Raw genomic sequence first — 20,537 nt, forward strand, 5'->3', positions numbered from 1 at the left:
CTAGCATACATTGAGTGTTCAAAAAATAATGTGCTGTTATTATCACATTCGCAAATGTCCAAAAAAAAAAAAAACAAATGTAGGCAAAGACAGAGTGAGAATAAATGTTCACTATTAGAAAACAGGAAGGTGATACGGCCACATATGGAAATTTTAAAAAACATTTTTAGTGATTATAATATTTAACTCCATGCATAAAAAAATGAAAATCTGGGTAAATGATTATAAATTACCAGATTTTACTCAAAAAAACAGTTGAAAAATTCCTGAATAAACACATAGGCATGAAAGAAATTGAAACAGTTATCAAATAACTACTTCCAAAAATGGCACATGGCCCAGATGGGCTAATTCTAGCAAACCTTCAAGGACCAGCAATTTCTCATGCTACTTAAACTATTCCAGAGCACTAAAAAGAATGGAAACTTCCCACTTCATTTTATAAGGTTGAGAACAGCCTTGATACAAAAGGCAATATAAAAACAGAAAAATTCAGGCAAATCTCACTGTGGTTTCTATTTTCTTTTGGTTTATGTTTTTTTAGAGACAAAGTCCTAGGCTTCAGGGCAATGATTATTCACAGGTGCAATCCTAGCACACTGCAACCTTGAACTCTAGGGCTCAAGCAATTTTCCCACCTCAGCCTCCTAAGTACCTGGAACCACAGGGGCATACCACCATACCCAGCTCAAATCTCACTTTTGAACATAGACATAAAAATGCAAAACAAAGTATCAACAAAGAATAATACATCACCAAGTAGAATGTTCCAAGAATTCTGGTATATTTCAAATTTAGGAAATCACAAAACCACAATAAGGTACCACTTCACACCTACTAGAATGGCTATAATAAAAATGGCCAGCTGGATGCCCATAGCTCAGTGTTTAGGGTACCGGCCACATACTCTGGGGCTGATGGGTTCAAATCTGGCCTGGGCCTGCTAAACAAACAAACAAACAAAAAAATAGCTAGGCGTTGTGGCAGGCACCTATAGTCCTAGCTACTAGGGGGGCTGAGGCAAGAGAATCACTTGAACCCAAGAGTTTGAGGTTGCTGTGAGCTATGATATCACAGCACTCTACTGAAGGTGACAAAGTGAGACTCTGTCTCAAAAAAACAAAAAAAATGGCAGGGAGAAAGTGTTAAGAAATTAGTATGGAGAAACTAGAATCCTCATACCTTGCTGGTAGGGATGTAAAATAGTGCAGCTGCTTGGAATAAAAGTCTGGCAGTTACTCAAAATGTCAAACATAAGAGTTACTACATGACACAGTAATTCCACTCCTAGGTCCCCAAATATACTCAAGAGGAAGAAAACACATGGCCACACAAAAATCTGAACATTGATCTTTGAGGTTGTGTTATTCACAATAGCCAAAATGTGGAAATAATTCAAATGTCCAGCAACTGATAAATAGGATTTGGTATGTTCACACATGGAATATTTTTCTGTTCAGCCAGAAAAATGAATGAAGTACTGGTACATGCTCCAACACGGATAAGCCATGAGAACATTATGCTAATTGAAGAACTCAGTTGCAGAAGGCCCCATATTGAGTGGTTCTATGTATATGAAATGTCCAGAACAGGCAAATCTATCTTAGTTAGAGACCAAAAGTAGATTGGTTGCCTAGGGCTGGGGTGTGAGTATAAGTGGGGGTGGGAGATGGAAAGTGACTGCTGGTGAATATGGAGCTGTTTTGGGGGAATGACAAAAATGCTACAGAATTAATTTTAGGGATGGTCAAACCATTCTGTGAACATACTAAAAACCACTGACTTCTATACTTTCCATGGGTGAATTGTGTGGTATGTGAATATTATATCTCAGGAATCAGTTAATGCAATTCGTTATAAGTAATAGTCAAAGCAGAAAAACAGCATGATCATTTTGATTACAATACGAAGGATTAACATTCCACATATTCTTTAGTTTAAAAAAAAAAGAGCAAACCTCCCAGTAAATCAGGAATGGAGGTCACTCCATTGAGTATAGTAAACAATATCTGTATGTGCTGGGGGTGATGGCTCACACCTGTGATTCTAACACTCTTATCTAAAGTCAATAAATAAATACAAAAACAAACAAATAAAGGAGCAAGAAGAGCAAGGAGAATAACTGAATGAACAAGAAATACATGAATGAATACAGACCCTTTCCCCAGATATTAAACTCTCCTATCCAAACAGATAGGAAGTGGTAGGAAAAGAGATTTGTGAAACAAAATGAAAAATCCAGAGAGCAGAGCTCAGTTTACATAATACTTAAGCATTTAATAAATATGGCATCTCAAATCAGTGACAAAGAATTATGTTTTCAATACTTGTCATTGAATAACTGGCTAAATATTTGATGAAAAAATAGATATCCTTACCTCACACCCACCATATGTCACAATTAATTCCAGATGGATGCAAGATTAAAATATATGACTCTGAGTTCTGGCAACAAGGTGGACTGAGGTAATGTGGAACCCCTACCACTGAAAGCATCTAGAAATACTAGATGAAATGTAATTTTTAAAAAATATTTAATGCATGGCAGATTTCACAAGAAATAAGAGAAAATCCCCAGGTGCTAGAGGAAAGAAGAAGGTATTAAGAGAAAGACAGAGACCAAGTGATCCCAGCGTGTGTGAGTCAGGAGGGAGACAGAGAAATGAGGAGAGGAAGTCTGGTTGTTAGACCTGAAAATCAGCCTTCAGGCCTTGTGCTCAGGTTTTAGCACCAACACAGACAGGAGGTTATAAGAGAGGCCCCTGTGTCCTTTTTCTTAGCAATTTTTTTTTTTTTTTTGAGACAGAGTCTCACTCTATCACCCTGAGTAGAGTGCCATGGCATCATAGCTCACAGCAACCTCAAACTCTTGGGCTCAAGTGATCCTCTTGCCTCAGCCTCCCGAGTAGCTGGGACTACAGGCACCTGCCACAACACCTGGCTAGTTGTTTAGAGACAGGGGTCTTGTTGTTACTCAGGCTGGTCTCGAACTCCTGACCTCGAGCAATCCACCTGCTTTGGCCTCCCAGAGGCTAGGATTACAGGTGTGAGCCACTGCACCCAGCCTCTTTTCCCAAATCTTTAATGAGCACCTATTCCTTGCCAGGCCCCTGTGACCAAAACGGAGGTGGATTCCTGGTCTTACATAAATTTACACTCAAACAAGCAATAAAAAGGAACACGTGGGAGGAGAGGAAGACAGTTAATGAACACAATCAGTAAGTAAATTAAATAGTGTGTTGGAGGTGATGTGAAGTGTCACGGGAAAAAGGAGTAAATAGGGCATGATAAGGGCAAACTCAGGAGTGTGAGACTGTGTATACATGTGTGTCAGAGAGAGATGGATGAGGGACCTGACTGATTGCAGTACTAAACAGAATCGTCAGGGCAAGCCTCACTGAACTGATGTTGGACCAAAGACTTGAAGAAACCAGGATAATCATCCCATTTGGTATCTGGGCACATCTAATGCCCAGAGGAAACCACTGCTACAGGGCTATAAGGTATGGCATGTTAAAGCAAAGGGACATGGGGGCACTGGGGCTGGAAGAGAGAGAGAGAGAGAGGGGAGCCCTAGGAGATAAGGACAGAGTAAGCAGGGGCCAGAACACGTAGGGCCCTGCAGCTGTGGTAAGGGCTCTCAGTGTTCCTATGAATGAACAGGGAGAGGACACACAGGCAGTTACCTCTGTTATATGAAGAACAGACCAGGAGGATGGAAGATGGAGGACAAAGGCACAGGCAGGGAGACCAGTTTGGAAATCGTAGCAGTAATCTAAGTGGCAAAAATCTGGACCTTCCAGATGCCCCGAGTCAAGGGGACTAAAACCCTTTGTCCAGGTGGTACCCATACATAGTTCAGTGATTAGGGCGCCGGCCATATACACCCAGCCCAGGCCAGCTAAAAAACAATGACAACTGCAACAAAATATATAGCCGGATGTTGTGGCAGGCACCTGTAGTCCCAGCTACTTGGGAGGCTGAGACAAGAGAATCACTTAAGCCCAAGAGTTTGAGGCTGCTGTGAGGTGTGATGCCACACACTAACCAGGGCAACGGCTTAAGACTTTGTCTCAAGAGGGACTTTGCCTAACAATTGCAATCAGTGTAACCTGGCTTATTGTACCCTCAATGAATCCCCAACAATAAAAAAAAAAAAAAGACTTTGTCTCAAAAAAAAAACAAAAAACAAAACTTTGTCCATCAGTCTAAGATGACAGCAAATGTTTGTCTCTACTCGAAACTCTTGAGTAAAGGGAGAAAATGAAAACCCAGGCCAGGAAGGTTTGGAGGCCAAATGCATACTCCTCCTTTGATATAAGAATTTCCAAGATGATTAATTAATGGAAAATTTGGTTTTAGTCCAATGATACCTCTAGGATATCTGGTGGAATAAATACAGAATCACTTAATATGGGCATTTCCATAATTAAGACCAGTGGGATTTCCACAAAATCCCAAATAAAGATAAGCTCACAGTCAGAATATATAAAACACATAAGGAAATCATTCACCATGAGCAAAGGTCAGCAGACAAAACAGGCAAGAGGATCCATACCCCCAAGAAGTTGAGATCATCCATCAAACTAACAGGGACTTCAGGGTAAGTTATGTTTAAGACTATTTACCAGGAACTAAGGCTGAGCAAAAGAAACCAAATATTAAAGAGAAGGTAACAGTATGATTTCATTTCTATAAAGCTCAAAAATGGACAGAACTAAATCTATCGTGTTAAAAGTTTAAATGATGAGGGGCTGGTCATTGGAAGGGCATATGGGGGCCTTCTGGAAATACTGTATTTCTTGATGGTAAACCTAGATACACAGGTGAGTTCACTTCATAAAACTTCATCCAGCTGAATGCACATGATCTGAGACAGAAAACTGACTGGCCAACACTCTGAAGGACAAAGAAGGGATAGATCTCAAGTCGCCACCCCCAGATCCAAGTAGAAGGATTGGGGAGTAGTACTGAGTTGGGGAAATTGCCAGTAGAGTTAGAGGGGGCAGGCCCAAGTGAGGTCCCCAAAATACAGCCTGTGCCGTCTGTCCAGAGAGTCCCAGCAGAAGGGAGTGTCAGGAAATATATCATTGAAGTTATAGTTGCTTCTGGCTAAGCAGGGAATGGGGTGGGGTCAGAAGTGAAGACTGGAAAAGTCCCCCAGGAAGGCAATGCCTTCCACTGGGAAACAAAATATCAGACCCAAAGATGGTCTTTATAATCCAACCATCCAAACCTTCATATTACACAGAGAACAGAGGCCCAGAGAAGTAAAGAGATTTGTGCAAAGTCACCTGTGCTTCCCAGTATTCATAATATTCCTTGACAGGAGAGTATACAGACTAAAGATGAAAGGAACTGACACAGTAGGAAAAAAGAAGGACTCCAGAGCCACAATGTCCAGTTTCTAATGCCAGCTTCACCACCCATTAGCCACGTGACCTCAGGCAAGTTACCTAGCCCCGGTGGACCTCAGCTTCTCTACCTATAAAATGGTAAGCAGATTTAAAATTGTACAACCACTTTCCACTCAATGTTTAACCACTGTCTATGAAAGCTGAACAAATACGTACACCCTAGGGCCAAGAAATTCCACTTCTTGAGGCACACTCAACAGAAGTGCATTCTGATGTATCAGAAGGCATGGATAAGTATCATCCCAGCAGTGCCACTTTTAGCAGCCAAAACCTGGAAGCAGCCCAATGTCTGTCATCAATGGAATGGAGAAATATATTTATATCACAGAACACTGGGCAGCAGTGAGACCTAATAAACCAATTACTGCACGTGGATGAAGACCACAAAGGTAACATCAAGGGAAAGAAGTCAGAATACAATTCTATTTATATAAAGCTCAAAAATAATGGGCTGGGTGTGGCAGCATACAGCTGTAATCCTAGCGCTCTGGGAGGCTGAGGGAGGTGGACTGCCTGAGTTCATAAGTTCCAGACCAGCCTAAGCAACAGCGAGACCCCATCTCTAAAAACAGTCGGGCATTGCGGTAGGCACCTGTAGTCTCAGCTACTTGGGAAGCTGAGGCAAGAGGATCACTTGAGCCAAAGAGTTTGAGGCTGCTGTGAGCTGTGATGCTATGACACTCAACAGGGCAACAGAGTGAGATGCCATCTCAAAAAAAAAGGAAAAGAAAGAAATGTGTGCTGATGAAAGCCCAAATTCTGGGATCAGAACCCCCCACCTCTGAGTCTCCTTCCTGGATTCCTGCTCTGAGCCCCCCATCAAAGCAGAATACAAAGGCTCTTCATAGTCCCCAGTGTACCCAATATATCAAAGTGGTCTTGAGCTGGGTCTCCAGTATATGAGGCATCAAAGGTATAGAGAATTTAAGTAACTTATCCAAGTTCACACTCCTGGTGGAACTAGGATTTAAACCCAGGCAGTTGGAAGGCAAAGATGGGTTCTCGCATTATAACCCCCAGTATGCTCATCTTGGTGTTTTGTACCATCACTAAATAGGAGAGTGTGCTCTCTGATTTTGATTTAGAGCTAAATACTTTCTATGGATCAGGAAAATCAGAACTTACTTTTCCCTTACATGTGGATCATTTCTTCTGCAGACATTTTTGATTTTAAAAAAACAAACCAACAAGCAGCTCTGGTTTAAATAATAAACTTGGGTAAGAAATACAGCCGGATCCTCAGTCCCATTCTTCCCTAGCATTTCTGGGTATCAGAAATGACCAATCTGTCCAAAAACGTGGTTTAAGAAGGATTGATTTCTGTGGATTGGAGTAAGAAGCAATTTCCTTCCTCATGGCAGCTCAGAAGGCCAACTACTTTCTCACAGTGTATTCTCTCCAGGTCTGACCCACGAAGTGAGACAGGGCTGGGTCTGGGAATAAAGAGTTGGCTGAGATCGACCTGCCCACCTCTGAGGTCTGGCTTCAAGGAGAGGAAAATAAGTTAGCCACAAGGCTGAGGGCAGAGGGGCTGGTGTCCAACAGCTCTGCCCTGGGGCTGTCCAACCCAAAGGTACTTTCATGTTTCAGATGCCAAATTCTGTATCTGTAAACACAATGTGTTTCCTTTTTCATGCTGGGATTGGAACTGTTATTGTTCTGCACTTTCTCCACCAGCCCAAAATGTAAGCAGAGCACTAAGGGCAATGGCTTATGAAGAGTCCTTGTCCCTCAAGACCACACAGACATGATTTTTAAAAGAGTGAACAACCTTTGCATGGGAGAAGTCCCAGGAAGCCTCAGGCATCAGGTGGGGGAATAATTTCTTTAAGTGAGGGGCAATGTTAAAATTTGATCTGGATTTCTGGAGGACCTTCCCAAGAACTTCAGAGCTGACATTCCTGGGAAGACCACTCTTTTCAGGGAAGCATGGTCTCTCAAATTCTTGGCATGGAAGAAAACAAAAATACTACAACAGGGCCAGGCATGATGGCTCATGTCTGTAATCCTAGCACTCTGCGAGGTCAAAGTGGGTGGATTGCTGGAGCTCAGGAGTTCAAGACCAGCCTGAGCAAGAGTAAGACCCCTTCTCTACTAAAAATTAGGAAAACTAGCCAGGCACTGTGGTGGACACCTGTAGTCCCAGCTACTGGGGAGGCAGAGCCCAAGAGTTCCAGGTTGCTGTGGTGCCACAGCATTCTACCCAGGGCGACAGTGAGACTCTGGCGCCTGTGGCTCAGTGAGTAGGGCGCCGGCCCCATATACGGAGGGTGGTGGGTTGGAACCCAGTCCCGGCCAAACTGCAACAAAAAAATAGCTACTTGGGAGGCTGAGGCAAGAGAATCACCTAAACCCAGGAGTTGGAGGTTGCTGTGAGCTGTGATGCCATAGCACTCTACCGAGGGTGATAAAGTGAGACTGTCTCTCTAAAAAATAAATAAATAAATAAATACATTAATTAAAATTAAAAAACACTACAACTGAACAAATATGGCAGGAAAATGTGATGAGGACTAATACCCAATCCTTCCAAGCCACCAGAGCCAAGTCTGAAGCCTGCTTCCTCTTGAGACCATCAACACCTCCCCTGTGCCCTGGACGCTCAGCAAAGCTCCTTGCTCCGGGTGCTCACCTATATACATGGCTTAGTACAAGTGCACAAGTATTGGCCTCTGTATGCACAAAGCCTCTTCTTTCAGCAGAGAAGGCATCTACTTCACATTTCTTTACATGCCCAGACCCAAAAGAGCCACCTGCACAGGGAATGCTCCACAAATGTCCACTTAAAAGGTATTTCCCTGTCTACAGGTGGGTGGTGGGGAAGAGGAAGGTCTTCTAGGACCAAAAATGACAAATAGTTTTCATCTTATGGGCTAATTCTGCCTGGGGAATTACACTGAGAAGGATTCTAATACTGTAAGATCACTGCTGGGCTCAGTCTGCCCTGGTTTCAGGATGGAGGAGCAAAAGGGCACTTGCTAGGTTCTCATCACAATCACTCCAAGCAGCAAGAGATGAAATCCCAAGTCCTGACCGTGGCAATTAAGCAGACAAGAAGTGGCCATCTCTTTGGGACTTCAAATATGGAATGTAACACAACATATAGGCCCTCGGGAAATGAAAAGAGATCTATCTTATTTCCTTATTTAGGACTCAGTTATTTAAAGCCAAACCCTTTAAAGGTCCCTGTGGTCCTATGGATTGTCTTACTTTTACGTGGATGGTCTCTAGACATGACAACTAATAATCTCTTTTATCTGCAGGCAGAAAAGGACCCCAGGGAAAATCTAGAAAATCTAGCAACAGCACTACCCATCTGGGCATGGATGGGCCCAGAACTGAAACATGACCATGTGCGCAAGAAGCTGAGACCTCACACAGACTAGTCACCTGTTTCCAACCAGGCATGAGCTGTCTTGGGAAGTGAACTGGAGTGCTACTTTCTGCCTTTCAAAATTCTCATCCAACCAATTTACTTTAGCCTCTTTAAATATCCTGGAAGTCTCCTACACATACAGAACCATCGATTTACTTGTTCTTTCCGCACACAAGTGCACTGCAGAACAAATTCATTTCCACCTAATTGCAGCTGGTACGCTAATTCAAACAGTAGAAGCCTCAGGGATGGCTGCTGCTGAAAGCCAATTACAGGCAAAGGCAGAGAACATGTTCCCATTCCTTGTTGGCACCCCTGAGCCACAGGTACACCTGCCCCCTTAGAGGGTATCATCCTTTGCTGAGTGCTGGCAGCTTCCTCTGATACAAATATCGATGGTGAAGGAGGCGTGGGGACTTGGTGTACTGGTAGAAAAATGCTCTGAGAAGAGACTTTCTTCATCTCATCAATCACGGGAGCACAGTCCCTTCTTTTCTTAGGAGGGTATAACTGGCAGAAAATACCGCAGTCAGGGCTGAACATACATCTAGCCAAGGCCTCCCAGGAGCTGGGAATGAACAGGGTGCAAAATCTCTAGACAATGACCAACAATTGGGATAAGTCTCTGCCTTTTGACATGGGGAGAAATTCACATTAAATTACTTAACTTGTTAAAGGTAAAATAAAGTTTACTTCTGAGTTTACAATAGAGATACATTTATGGAGTAAGAATACAGGAATGCAATACCAAACTCACTGTGTCGTGCTACACAAGTCAAACCTCATGAAGCAGACAGCATTGAGGCCAATGTCTAGAAGACTGCCCAGGCAGCTCACTTACTTCCAGCACTATTTAGAACAACCATCCCTTGTGCCCTGGGAGTAGGTTATAATAGGACGCGGCTTTTATGTGATCAGCCTTCAAAACAAATGCTGCTGATACCCCCTGCTCTCTATATGCAACAGTGTAGCTGAATAAGCCAAGATGTGCCCTGCAGACTTGTCCATACCTAGTCCTGTTTATGTAAAAACTGCCCTTTGGTGGCAGAAACATCTGTTTTTGAAAAGCTTCCGTTCCTCGTGGCAATCTGATTAATTGAAACAAAGCACATATAAAACACCCAGTACAATGCCTGGCACTCAGTAGGGTCTGTCTTCAGTTTGCAACCTGACAGCCACCTTGGACTGTCATTCTAAACTCTGCTGTTTCCCGGCCACCCATACCAATGCCATGCCTTCTGAGGCTGCAGAGACCGCAAGGGCTTCCAGACGACAGGCAAAATCCTGTGGGCCACTCTGCAAGTATTAGGCTTGAGTCCTGAGCATTTCAAAAGCCTTCCAAGACCTCCTGTCTCTTTATAATGAAAGGCACTGCAGAAACCCAAGGTATGATTATCACTTCTGAAAGAAAGAAAAAAATACTGGCTCACAAAATATCCGTACTTGTGCATCCACAGATAAGGCTGTTTTATAATCCAGTTCCCTAGAGAGCCATTTATTTTGGTGAAGCCAGTGTGCATAGCAGACGCTGTAAGAAGCCATCAAGATAACGCAAGTAACAACCCAGTGGACTTTTGAAGTGTAAACATAAAAGTCTATTACGAATACAATGTTGGTTTAATCCCAAGACAAAAAATTTACTTAATGAAAAGCACAACTCATCTCAAGAAGGAAATATCGATACCAGCTGTGAGCAGAAAATGAGGGGATTCCTTCCAGGGAACATCTGAATTTCAACCCACTGCCTTTCCAATATTTACTCTGGACATAAAGTCTCAAATACTTTTCCGAGGATCTCATTTTTCTACAGGAGGAGGAGGTCGGAGAGAATTCTGGGCAGGGCTAAAAAAGAGCTTGGCAGAGCCTAGAAATGCACAGCCCACTCCAGGTTTACCCTGAAAAACCTGATTCCCTTCTCGGGGTGGAACATGGAGCAGCCTCCCTGCTTCAAGATTCCTGCCCAACCGGTGCAAATGAGGACCCCAGCAGAGACCATCATCACTCCAGCTGCCAGGGCCAGTAGAGAGAAATGACAGCTTTGTGCTGCTGACTCCTTTAGAGCACCAAGCAGCACCCCACCAGCCACCAGGACATACCACTCCCCATCAAACTCCTCAGTCAACAATACTTTTAGCCACTGCCTAGATTTTTTTCAGTATGTTTCAATGAAGCAAAAGGATGAAGAGCACAAGGGTAAAAAGAGAAGACCTTCTCAAAGAGGGGTTTTGAAAGCCAGGTGCAGTAGCTCACACCTGTAATCCTAGCACTTTGCGAGGCCAAGGTGGGCAGATTGCTTGAGATAGAGAGTTTGAGACCAACCTGAGCAAGAGTGAAAGCCCATCTCTACCAGAAATAGAAAAATTAGCTAGGCATGGTGGTGTGCACCTACAGTCCCAGATACTTGGGAGACTGAGGCAGGGAGATTTGAGCTCAAGAATTTGAGGCTGCTGTTAGCTATGATGATGTCGCTGCACTCCAGCCAAGGGGACAGAGGGAGATCCTATCTTAAAAAATAATACTAATAAAAAAAAAAATAATAATAATAATAATAAAATAAAAGAAAGAGGAGTTTTTATTAGCAACTCTGCCTTACCATATTTAAGAAAAATTACAGGCCCTGGAATATAGAAAGACTTGGACATTAGCAACACTTGTAGATGCTGAGAACCCACAGGGAAGTATTTAAACCTCCTTCACTCATAGTCATAACTCCTACCTTCCACCAGGCCTGACGGCTAAGATAAAGGAAAATCTCTCATACAACTTCACATGTAAGTATGTATGCATCTAATTAATCTAATGCAACACAATGAAAGAACCACCTCCAGTTCTAGCAAGAAGTAACAAGTTGTTCCAGTTTTTCTCCCATCCATGGAAGAATGGATTCATTCATCCATTCTTCTATCCATCCATCCATTCATTCCATGGAGAGGCAGCTCAGTGGATGCAATAAAACAAGGCGCAAGTCCCACCTTCACCACCTACTAGCTATGCGGCTTCGAGTAAACCATTTAATGTCTCTAGGCCACTATTACTTCATCTCTAAAGTAAGGACAATTAATAGTGCCTACTACTAGCATAGTCACAATGATTAAATGACTAAGTTAACGGGAGTGCTTGGCAAAGAATAAGGCCTCAAGGGTTAAATCATAATGACAGTAATTATAATGATTACTATGACTATTAAAAACATTCACTCATCTGTAGTTATGTGCCGGGCTCTGGAGTAAAGCAAATAATTTTGGCCTTCCAATTCTGCAAAGGCCTTTAGTGGGGCCCTGGATTCCTCATGGTAACACCCCCCCAATATAACCTCCCTCTCTTGCCAGGAAGAGGGTGGACCCAAGCACCCAAGTTTGAGTACCCCCCCACCCCTACAAAGCCATGTTTAAACAATTATTAGCATTATGCTGCAGGTACCTATAACCATAGTCAAGGCCAGCCCAGCACAGTGCTCATCTTGCAGAGACTTCTTTGGTGTGGGTTTTGGGTTACAGCAGGGCCATGCAAAGCCATAGTGTGAGCCGCAAAACGAGTTTTCATAAGCCAGACCTGTCACAAGCCATGCAGGGGCTGTGCTGACATCCCCACAGTAAGATTAAACAGCATGCTTCCTCAGGCACTAAATACTAACACAGCTCCGACGTCAGGAGGACACTGATTAAAACTGATGTCAATAATTTATGAAACACAATATGGTCTTCAGATGCTCTTTTAAAAATAAGGAAGGGGGGAAGGACCTAGCAACCCAGGTGGTTTAAAACTGTTCATGCATTTTCCCTTGAATGTACATACACCCCTACCATGTTTGGGTGCTTCTTTACAAGATAAATGTAAATGCGCATAGTTATAAAAGCATGTGAACACTGCTGATACATATGGGCGGAAGAAAGTATTTAGTTATTCCACTGAGAGCTGTTGAGGCTGTAACATTATACGTAGTCTTGTCTTTCACATTGTTTTGAGGTGTCCCTCCCCACACAAAGAAATCCAAAATTGCATTTAAAATAAAATTGGGCTTTACTAACGTTCATATTTATTCTGTAGAGAAAAATGTGACCTTGAAACACCACCAAAAAGAAAGGTGTATATAGATAGAGCACATAGGATAGTTACATTTCTTAGAAATCCGTAAGTACCCTGGCCCCTATGCAGAAAGACTATTCAAATGGTAAAATCAACATATTTTTAATTTTAGGATTTTCAGGGGGGGCAGGAATTAACCTAGGGAAGGATGCCACTTTATTATAATCATGTCTCATTATTTTATAAAAGCCAGAATGACACAGTCATCACCTCATTTTTCTCAAGACTGATGTTTTGAATAAAAAAAATAATATACTTCTGGCTTGGCGCCTGTGGCTCAAGCAGCTAATAAGGTGCCAGCCATGTACACCTGAGCTGGCGGGTTCGAATCCAGCCCAGGCCCACCAAACAACAATGACGGCTGCAACCAAAAAATAGCCGGGCATTGTGGCGGGTGCCTATGGTCCCAGCTACTTGGGAGGCAGAGACAGGAGACTCGCTTGAGCCCAGGAGTTGGAGGTTGCTGTGAGCTGTGATGCCATAGCATTCTACCCAGGGCGATAGCTTGAGGCTCTGTCTCAAACAAACAAACAAAAAAAAAATATATATATATATGTGTATATATATATATATATATACTTCTTTACTTTGACTTAGTTGCAAATACTTGAGGTAGCCTTTGTATGTCAATAGTGTGAAATTCACAAGGGGGGATTTCCTTGGGGAAAAAATCTGCACCTCTGATAGTACAAAGTTAGCATCTGAAGGATTTATTAATGCTTTTTTCTAGCACAGTGCCCTTTAGTATCTAGGAACACCTGTCAAATACTAATTCATTCACATATCTCCACTTCAGGGCCTTTTCATAAAAAGCTCGACCTTTACTTGTAAATCACTCCTAAATTGTCCTTGCTGGCTTTCTCTTTTACAGAATGATGGAAAAATCACTAAGACTTCAATTAAGACTTTATGGGAACTTCAATCTGATGTTCCCACTGTATCTACAAGATATCAGAACATCTTTTCAAAAAGGAAACTATAAATAACTTTAACATAGTTGAATTGGCTTTGCTTTTATGAGATGACTGAATAAATTGCAAGATTTAAAGATACTTTAACTACTGGGAATTAAAATAACTTCACTAAAAACCAGAAAAATATTGTTAGCCGATCATTTGTCATGTAGATTATGTACTTATTAGGCCTAATTAAACTTTTTGAACAAAACGCTTACTAATTACATTAGTTAATATGTTGATTGCTCAATTTGGCCAAAAAAGAAAAAAAAGGTCAATCCAATTTGTGTGCATAGTTAGCGCTTTGGTCAAAAGACAAAATCCTAAACCACAGCAATTATTTCAAGTGCATGACAATTGTTATAACAAATGCAAGTTGAATCTCCACATCCAAAGTGACAGGAAGACCTGGCGATGGGTGATGAATCTTAATAACAGCAACACTAAGACGAATCTTCAGGCTAGCAAAATTTTATCACAACATCAGGTTTATTAGCCTCAATGTATTCACTTGCGATTGTCCAATTAGACCCTGCTATTGACAATACAAAGTCATCTTTCATATGCACATACAAACTAAAACTGATAGCAAAACCCTGGGAAGTCCTTTAAATGTCAATAAAGGGTTTTTACGCACAAAAGGAAGAAAAGAAAAGAGGAAGGAGGGGGGAAGAGAAGAGATGGGAAAAACCAACATTTCTGAGGGAATTGAGCAGATCAAAGGAATTTTATTCTCAAAGACCACTAAATTGGACTATAACGACTCTCCCTCTCTTTCTCTCTCTCTCTGAAATCTTGAAAAGTACCTTCAGACTTGAAACCAGTTCTGTTCCTTACACAAGGGGGATGAACAATTAGGTCTGCAAAAGCGGGACATGAGTGTAAAAATGGAGGCACAGGCGTCTGCAGATCAGGACGCCTGACTGGGCCTCTTTGCCTACCCAGCCCTCCAAGACATGTTTTCCATTCGCTTGCTCAAAAGTCTGCATCCACAGTCATGAGGCACAAACTATTCGACAACAACATGACACAATTAATCAGAACCAGACCTAAAAATGTGTGTTTGTGGGGACCAGAAAACTTTGCAATGTGCCTCAGAGGGTGAAGCAATTGAAGAGACTCACACTGGCTGTTTGGGGTTGGGGGGAGGGGAAGGAAAACTCTACATGCTCACAAAAGATGCACACCAAATGGAACATTTAGGGACTAAATAATTTTCATTAAAATACAGTGTAAATGTAGGACTCGGAAATTTACGTCTCATTATGACAAAGTAAGGTATTGCGTTACTACCCCCACCTCCCTGGGAAGAGAAACTGATGTCTGAGAGTTTCTGCAGCAGCAAAATCCTGCAGTTCAGAAGTAGAACGTATCCCTTTTTTTAAGACTCATTTCTGACCCAGCCATAGTCACCAGTGCACGGTTTTGTCAGATTTCTCTTTCAGGGATTGAAACCCCATTAAAAAGCGAGAAGAAGCTGGGCCCTTAGTTAATTCAAAACTGTTTAATTTCACCAAACCCTGAAGCTAACAAAAAAACCTGGTATGCTTTTTTTAGATCAGGATTGAATTAGTTTAAAATAATTACTGAACTCTCCTTTGTAATCTGTAGATAGTAATTAATTGAAATCACATCACTCTTTTGCTAACACAAACACGCTGTTCAAAAGAGAAAAAAAACAAAACTTTTTTTCAAACCATAAAAAGACAAATGGAGAACGCAGAAGCAACATTCGTCGCGTACCAAACTAGCCCCAAACTGCAAATAGTTCTTTGCCATCTCCCAAGGGATTGGGGTTGTGAAGCTGGAACTTCCCGGGAACTGAGCTGGGGTCCCCAACTGCGCGCCCAGCTGCAGCCTTAGGAAGGGGGGTGGGGCGGAGGTGAATCCCAGGGTCCAGTCAAACTGAAGGGAAGAAAATGAATGCGTTTGCATCGGGGTTAGGGAAACCCTGTCCACGAATCTTCTGCAAAATCCCCTCCCAACAGCATATTCTCCCGCGGCTTCTTGGCTCTGCAGAGAGCGCTGGGTGCAAACCTGTGCATTCACAGCGAGCGCCACGCAAGCTAGTGGACCCGCTCTCAGACCTCCCCGGTCCTGGGCATCCCGGAACGCGCCTCCCACTGTTCCCACCACATCCCAGCAGCAGGCGATCCTCGGATGCTGCTGTCGCCGCCCGCGTCCCGGTCTGCCGCCGGCTTCGCCTCCGCACCCCACTCACCCACGCACTCGTTGGCCTCGCGGGCCGTGGCGCGTTGCCAGGGCCGGTCGTAGTGGAAGGGTTTGCAGCGGTCGCATTCCGGGCCGGCCGTGTTGTGCCTGCAGTCGCACACCAGGCTGTCGTCGCGGTCGCGCACGCAGCGGGCCGCGTGGCCGTTGCACTTGCAGCGGCCGCCCACCTGCAGGTCGGACACCGCGTAGAAGTACGAGTCTCGCGCCAGCTCCGAGTCGTCCTCGTTCTCATCGCCGAACGTATGCAGGCGGCTAAAGGCCACACGGATGTCAGTGGCCGTGACCCAGTCCTGTAGCACCGGCGAGTTGTCGAAGTCGTGCGCCGAGGGCCGCCCGTCCAGAGTGCTGAAGGCGATGAGACCGCCCGAGAGCGGGCGCATGTCGGTGTGAGAGTCGGTGCACACGGCCTCCTGCTCGTTCTGCTTGGTGATGGGCGCGCGGTGTGGCCTGTTGTACATCTTGCGGCACTGCGTGGAGTAGAACTGGAAGGGCACCCACGTGCGCCCGTAGTCCATGGACTTGTAGATGGCCATGGACTCTGGCCGCGGCGAGCAGAACTGCAGGCTCACGTAGGTCACCTCGAACTTCTTGCCCAGCGACAGCGTAAGTGTGACATTATGTGGGAATTGCAGGTAGTTCTCCGACTGCCAGCACGTCAGGTTGTGCGGGTTGTTGAGGTCGGTGAGGAAGGCGGGCGGGTGCGCCTTCTTGGGGTCGGACGCGTTACAGAGATGGCACGAGCGCAGCCGCTCTTCGCCGCGCTCGCTCACCACGCAGTAGCGCGCCGGCGGCCGGCCGCAGGTGCTGGACACGCGCACGTCCTTGCCGAAGGCTGCATTGACAAAGTCCGGGATGCAGCGGCGCGGATGGCCGTTCTCGTCCGAGCAAGGGTCGGGCTGCGCCGCCTGGCCTGCAAACATGCTCAGCCCCGGCCCGCCGCGCACCGCGCCCACCAGGCACGCCACTGCCGCCAGCGCCGCCAGTGCCTCCCACACTGCGCGCATCATGCTGCGTCCAGCTTGCCCCAGCCCCGCTGCGCCGAGGAGTCGGTCCGCCTGCCGCAGAAGGCGCCTGTGGAGAGAAGGGAGCTGCGCTCAGCTAGCCCGCCCGCACTCTCCAGCCCTCGGCGGGGTGGCAAGCTGGGACGCGGGCGAACGCCCGGCTACCTCCGCACCAAACCGGCAGCTGATTGCCCGCCTCGCTCCCCCAAAGTCCCGCAGGCAAGCGAATCGAGGGCCTCCAAGCCCGCACCGCTCGCACCCCTTCCTCCCCGCCGGGCGGCGCGCCGGGGCGGCGGGAGAACACTCGGCTTCACCGCCGCCTCCACGCCGCCCGGGGGCCATGCCCCTGCCCGTCCGCAGCCACCTCGCCAAGTTTTGGGTGCTGGAGAGCTCGGGGGCCCCCAACCCTGCATGGCTCGCGCCCCTTTCTCCCGCAGCCTAGGGTCCCTCTCAGCTGTTCCCAATCTCTTCCCTGCCGTAAAGTCCGAGCTCGGGACTTTACCTCTGGAGAGGGCAAAAGAGAAAGAAAAGTTTGCCTGGCCCTGCCGGGAGCCCGCACGCCGGACGGCGGAGAGCCTCTCGCTCGCTGCTAGCAGGCGCGTCCTGCCTCAGCGCGGGCTTGCCAGCTCCATGCCCGGAGCGGCCGCTGCTGCCCCAGCCCCGGCCCCGGCCCGGCCGCCTCCGCCTCTCTCGCCCCAGTGACTACGCGGCCGCTCGGCTCCCGCGGCTCCTGCTGCGGTCGGAGTGCTGCCCTACCCGTGCCCGGGGCGCACACACGCACTCACGCTCGCTGGCGCGCTCTCACACACTCACGCACGCCCCCGAAGGCTCCTCTGCCGCCGCTGCCGCCGCCGCCGCCACTCGCGCTGGGAGTGGGGGGCGGAGGGGACCGCGGGGGCGGGGGGCGGGGCCGCCGGGCGGGGCTCGGGCCAATAAAGTCGGCGAGCTGCAGGCAGCTCGCGAGCAAAGTTTTAACCCCGGGAAAGAAGAAAGTTAAAGGGAACCGGCCCGGGACGCGAGAGAGGGAGAACGCGAGCGGGTGGGAACCGGGGAGCCCGAGAAGCAGCAGCAGAGACAAAGAGGAAGCGAGAGGAACGCCCGGGGAAACCCCGGAGAGGGGGCTGGGCCGGGCGCGCACCCCGTCAGGGGAGGAGGGGCCGGCCGGGGACTGTCAGCCTCGCCCGGGCCCCGCGCTGCCCGGAGAGCTCCGCGCCCCGGGTAGCGCGCGGGCTGGGGGAGGGGACGATTTTTCTCCCTCCTGGTCCCAGCCACACACGTCTGTGTTTTTGCTGCGCGGAGGTCCGGGCCTTCCTCAAACCCAGCCTGATGACTCTGGTGGCACCGCGCACCCTGTGGGCATGGAGTCCGGGGCGTGAGGAAGAGGAGAAGGATGTGACCCCCGCCTGCTCCTCACTCCTGCTCTAAGGCCCTATGGGCTGGTAAGGAGGGGTTGCTCGCCCGCACCCCCACGGTTGTTACTGTGCGTGGGCCTATCTGTTGGGAACACGTCTTTCTCGCTCGGGTAGGCAGGAGGCTGAAGAAGTTAAGCAGCCGGCCAGCACCAGGTAACTGGCCACTGCCCCTGGAAGACAGGCCTCATGGGGCTGAGGCCCTGCGTGCCCTTCACAGATCCCCTGAAACAGGTTATTGTTACTTCCTAGCCCACGTTTTTAAGAATACAATACCTTATACTATCTCATGAGACCTCCACAATGGCTTTGCTGAGAAAGTATTAACTCCATTTTGCAGATGAGAAAACTGAGGTCTGAGGAGGCGAATTAGAAACTTCCCTAATATCTCCCTGCTAATAAATTTAAATGTGGGACTAGAAACTTGGGCTCCGCCCCCTCCATCGCATTTGCGGAGTGGACAACCCTACTGATCCTTGGGGCCACCTTCTCCCTACCTCATTCTCTGTCACCTTAACAAAAACACTAAGGACGGTGACAGCATTCTTTAGACATCTCGAAACTTTAGCCAAAGAGCTTTGGGAAAAGAATATACTGAGCTGAGAGTATGAAACCAAATTTCTGTTGGTTTGTTTGTTACTTTTAGATGTGTGGTCTAATAATAGATTTAGATGAAAAGCCCCAGGTCCTGGTTCTGGCCCAGCAGATGCTTTGCTGCATTAGCTCCATTAAGTGCCTCATTTTGTCTTATTAGCACTTTCGTAAACCCTGAGACTCTTAAGAAGGGGCCTCAGGGCTTGTCTGGCCCAGCTCAGTCTCCTTGGATGAAGGCCTTCTCCAGCCTCCTTTGAGAGACAGCCACCCAAGCCAGCTCTTCCAGGGATGGGAGTTCACCACAGCCCAAGGATATAAATCCATTTCATTGCAGGACAGCCTGGCTTCTTCTCCCCTGGGTAGCACATTAATTTTGCCTTCTCATGGTATTCACCACTCTCTTCACTGTTTATTTATGCCTTGCCTGGTGGCAGAATGGATTTCAGGTGACTTACAAGGGCACTTAAAATATGGCAAAATAATATAAATTAAAAGTGAGAAAATAAAGGAAATGTTTAACTACTCGGGCCTGTGAAACCCTGATGGTATACTGAAAGGCAGTGTAGCTCTTAGGAGGAATGCTTTGGAGCCAGAGTACGTGTGTTGAAATTCTGTCTCTTTTGTGTGACCCTGGCAAGCCTTTGAGTCTTTCTGTGCCTTGGTTTCCTCATCTGTACAAGGGAGACAATATTGTCTACCTCATAGCCTTGTGAGCATCAAATGAATTGATGCATGAATATTGTAGTATATATTATATTGCATATTATATAGTACATATGACTATACTTTCACATAGATGTATATGTAAATATACAGCCAGTCACGTAGCAAGTGGGTATAGAAACATCAGCTGTTAGTATTAGATTGCTGGATCTATGCAGAACATAAATCTATATGTTTATGACATATTCTCAAATGAAAAAGCAAATTAAAATCAACAGTTTATACACAATGTAATCTCATTTTTATCTCTGAAAAGTATGCAGAAAAAGATAACACTGTTAATAATGGTTATCTCTGGATAGTGAGATTATAGGTGATTTTTATGTATCTTTGCTTGCATGTTCTCAATTTTACACAGCGAAACAAGAACAGAAAGAAGACCAAGTAGAGACGAGAAGGCCACAATGCACCCTGGAATGCCCTATTCACCTCTTGTGGGTGGGCCACAGATTTGTCCCTAAGTGTTCCCGCAGCCAAGATGAAAAAGAGACTATGTCCGTTACACAATTCCCAGTGTCCATGAGATAAAAACAGACCTATTGCTCAAGAGAATTACAACTATTCTCGGTACTAAAATCAGACAGGAATTTCTCCTGGGGGGGGCCTCAGAAAAGGAACACAGTGTGAGGTAATGAGCAAACATCCCTGACAACCATAATTAATAGTCACAACAGTGAGCTCCATGGGGGCAGTTTCTGTGATGGCCCTCAATATAAGCTGAAGGCATCCCACAGAAACACAGG

The 20,537-nt window shown here is 46.0% G+C and overlaps 1 protein-coding gene across 5 annotated transcripts in view; it reads right to left on the bottom strand.

Annotated features, from left to right (window-relative positions):
- NTN1 (netrin 1) overlaps positions 1-17,946 on the bottom strand; it is a 195,132-nt gene extending 177,186 nt beyond the window's left edge. Inside the window, exons 1-2 of one of the 5 annotated variants that reach the window (XM_053568064.1) lie at positions 17,850-17,946; positions 16,057-17,138 (exon numbers count right to left, since the gene is read on the bottom strand). In XM_053568064.1, coding sequence (XP_053424039.1) covers positions 16,057-17,074 — 1,018 coding nt within the window. In that variant the 5' untranslated portion in view covers positions 17,075-17,138; positions 17,850-17,946. Of the gene's footprint in view, positions 1-16,056; positions 17,139-17,570 lie in introns of all 5 variants that reach the window. The other 4 variants (XM_053568063.1, XM_053568066.1, XM_053568065.1 and 1 more) reach the window with 4 other exon arrangements.
- Between the last annotated feature and the right edge of the window lie 2,591 nt (positions 17,947-20,537).

The sequence above is a fragment of the Nycticebus coucang genome, chromosome 18 (genome assembly GCF_027406575.1).
Source record: "Nycticebus coucang isolate mNycCou1 chromosome 18, mNycCou1.pri, whole genome shotgun sequence".
Classification (NCBI taxonomy): Eukaryota; Metazoa; Chordata; class Mammalia; order Primates; family Lorisidae; genus Nycticebus; species Nycticebus coucang.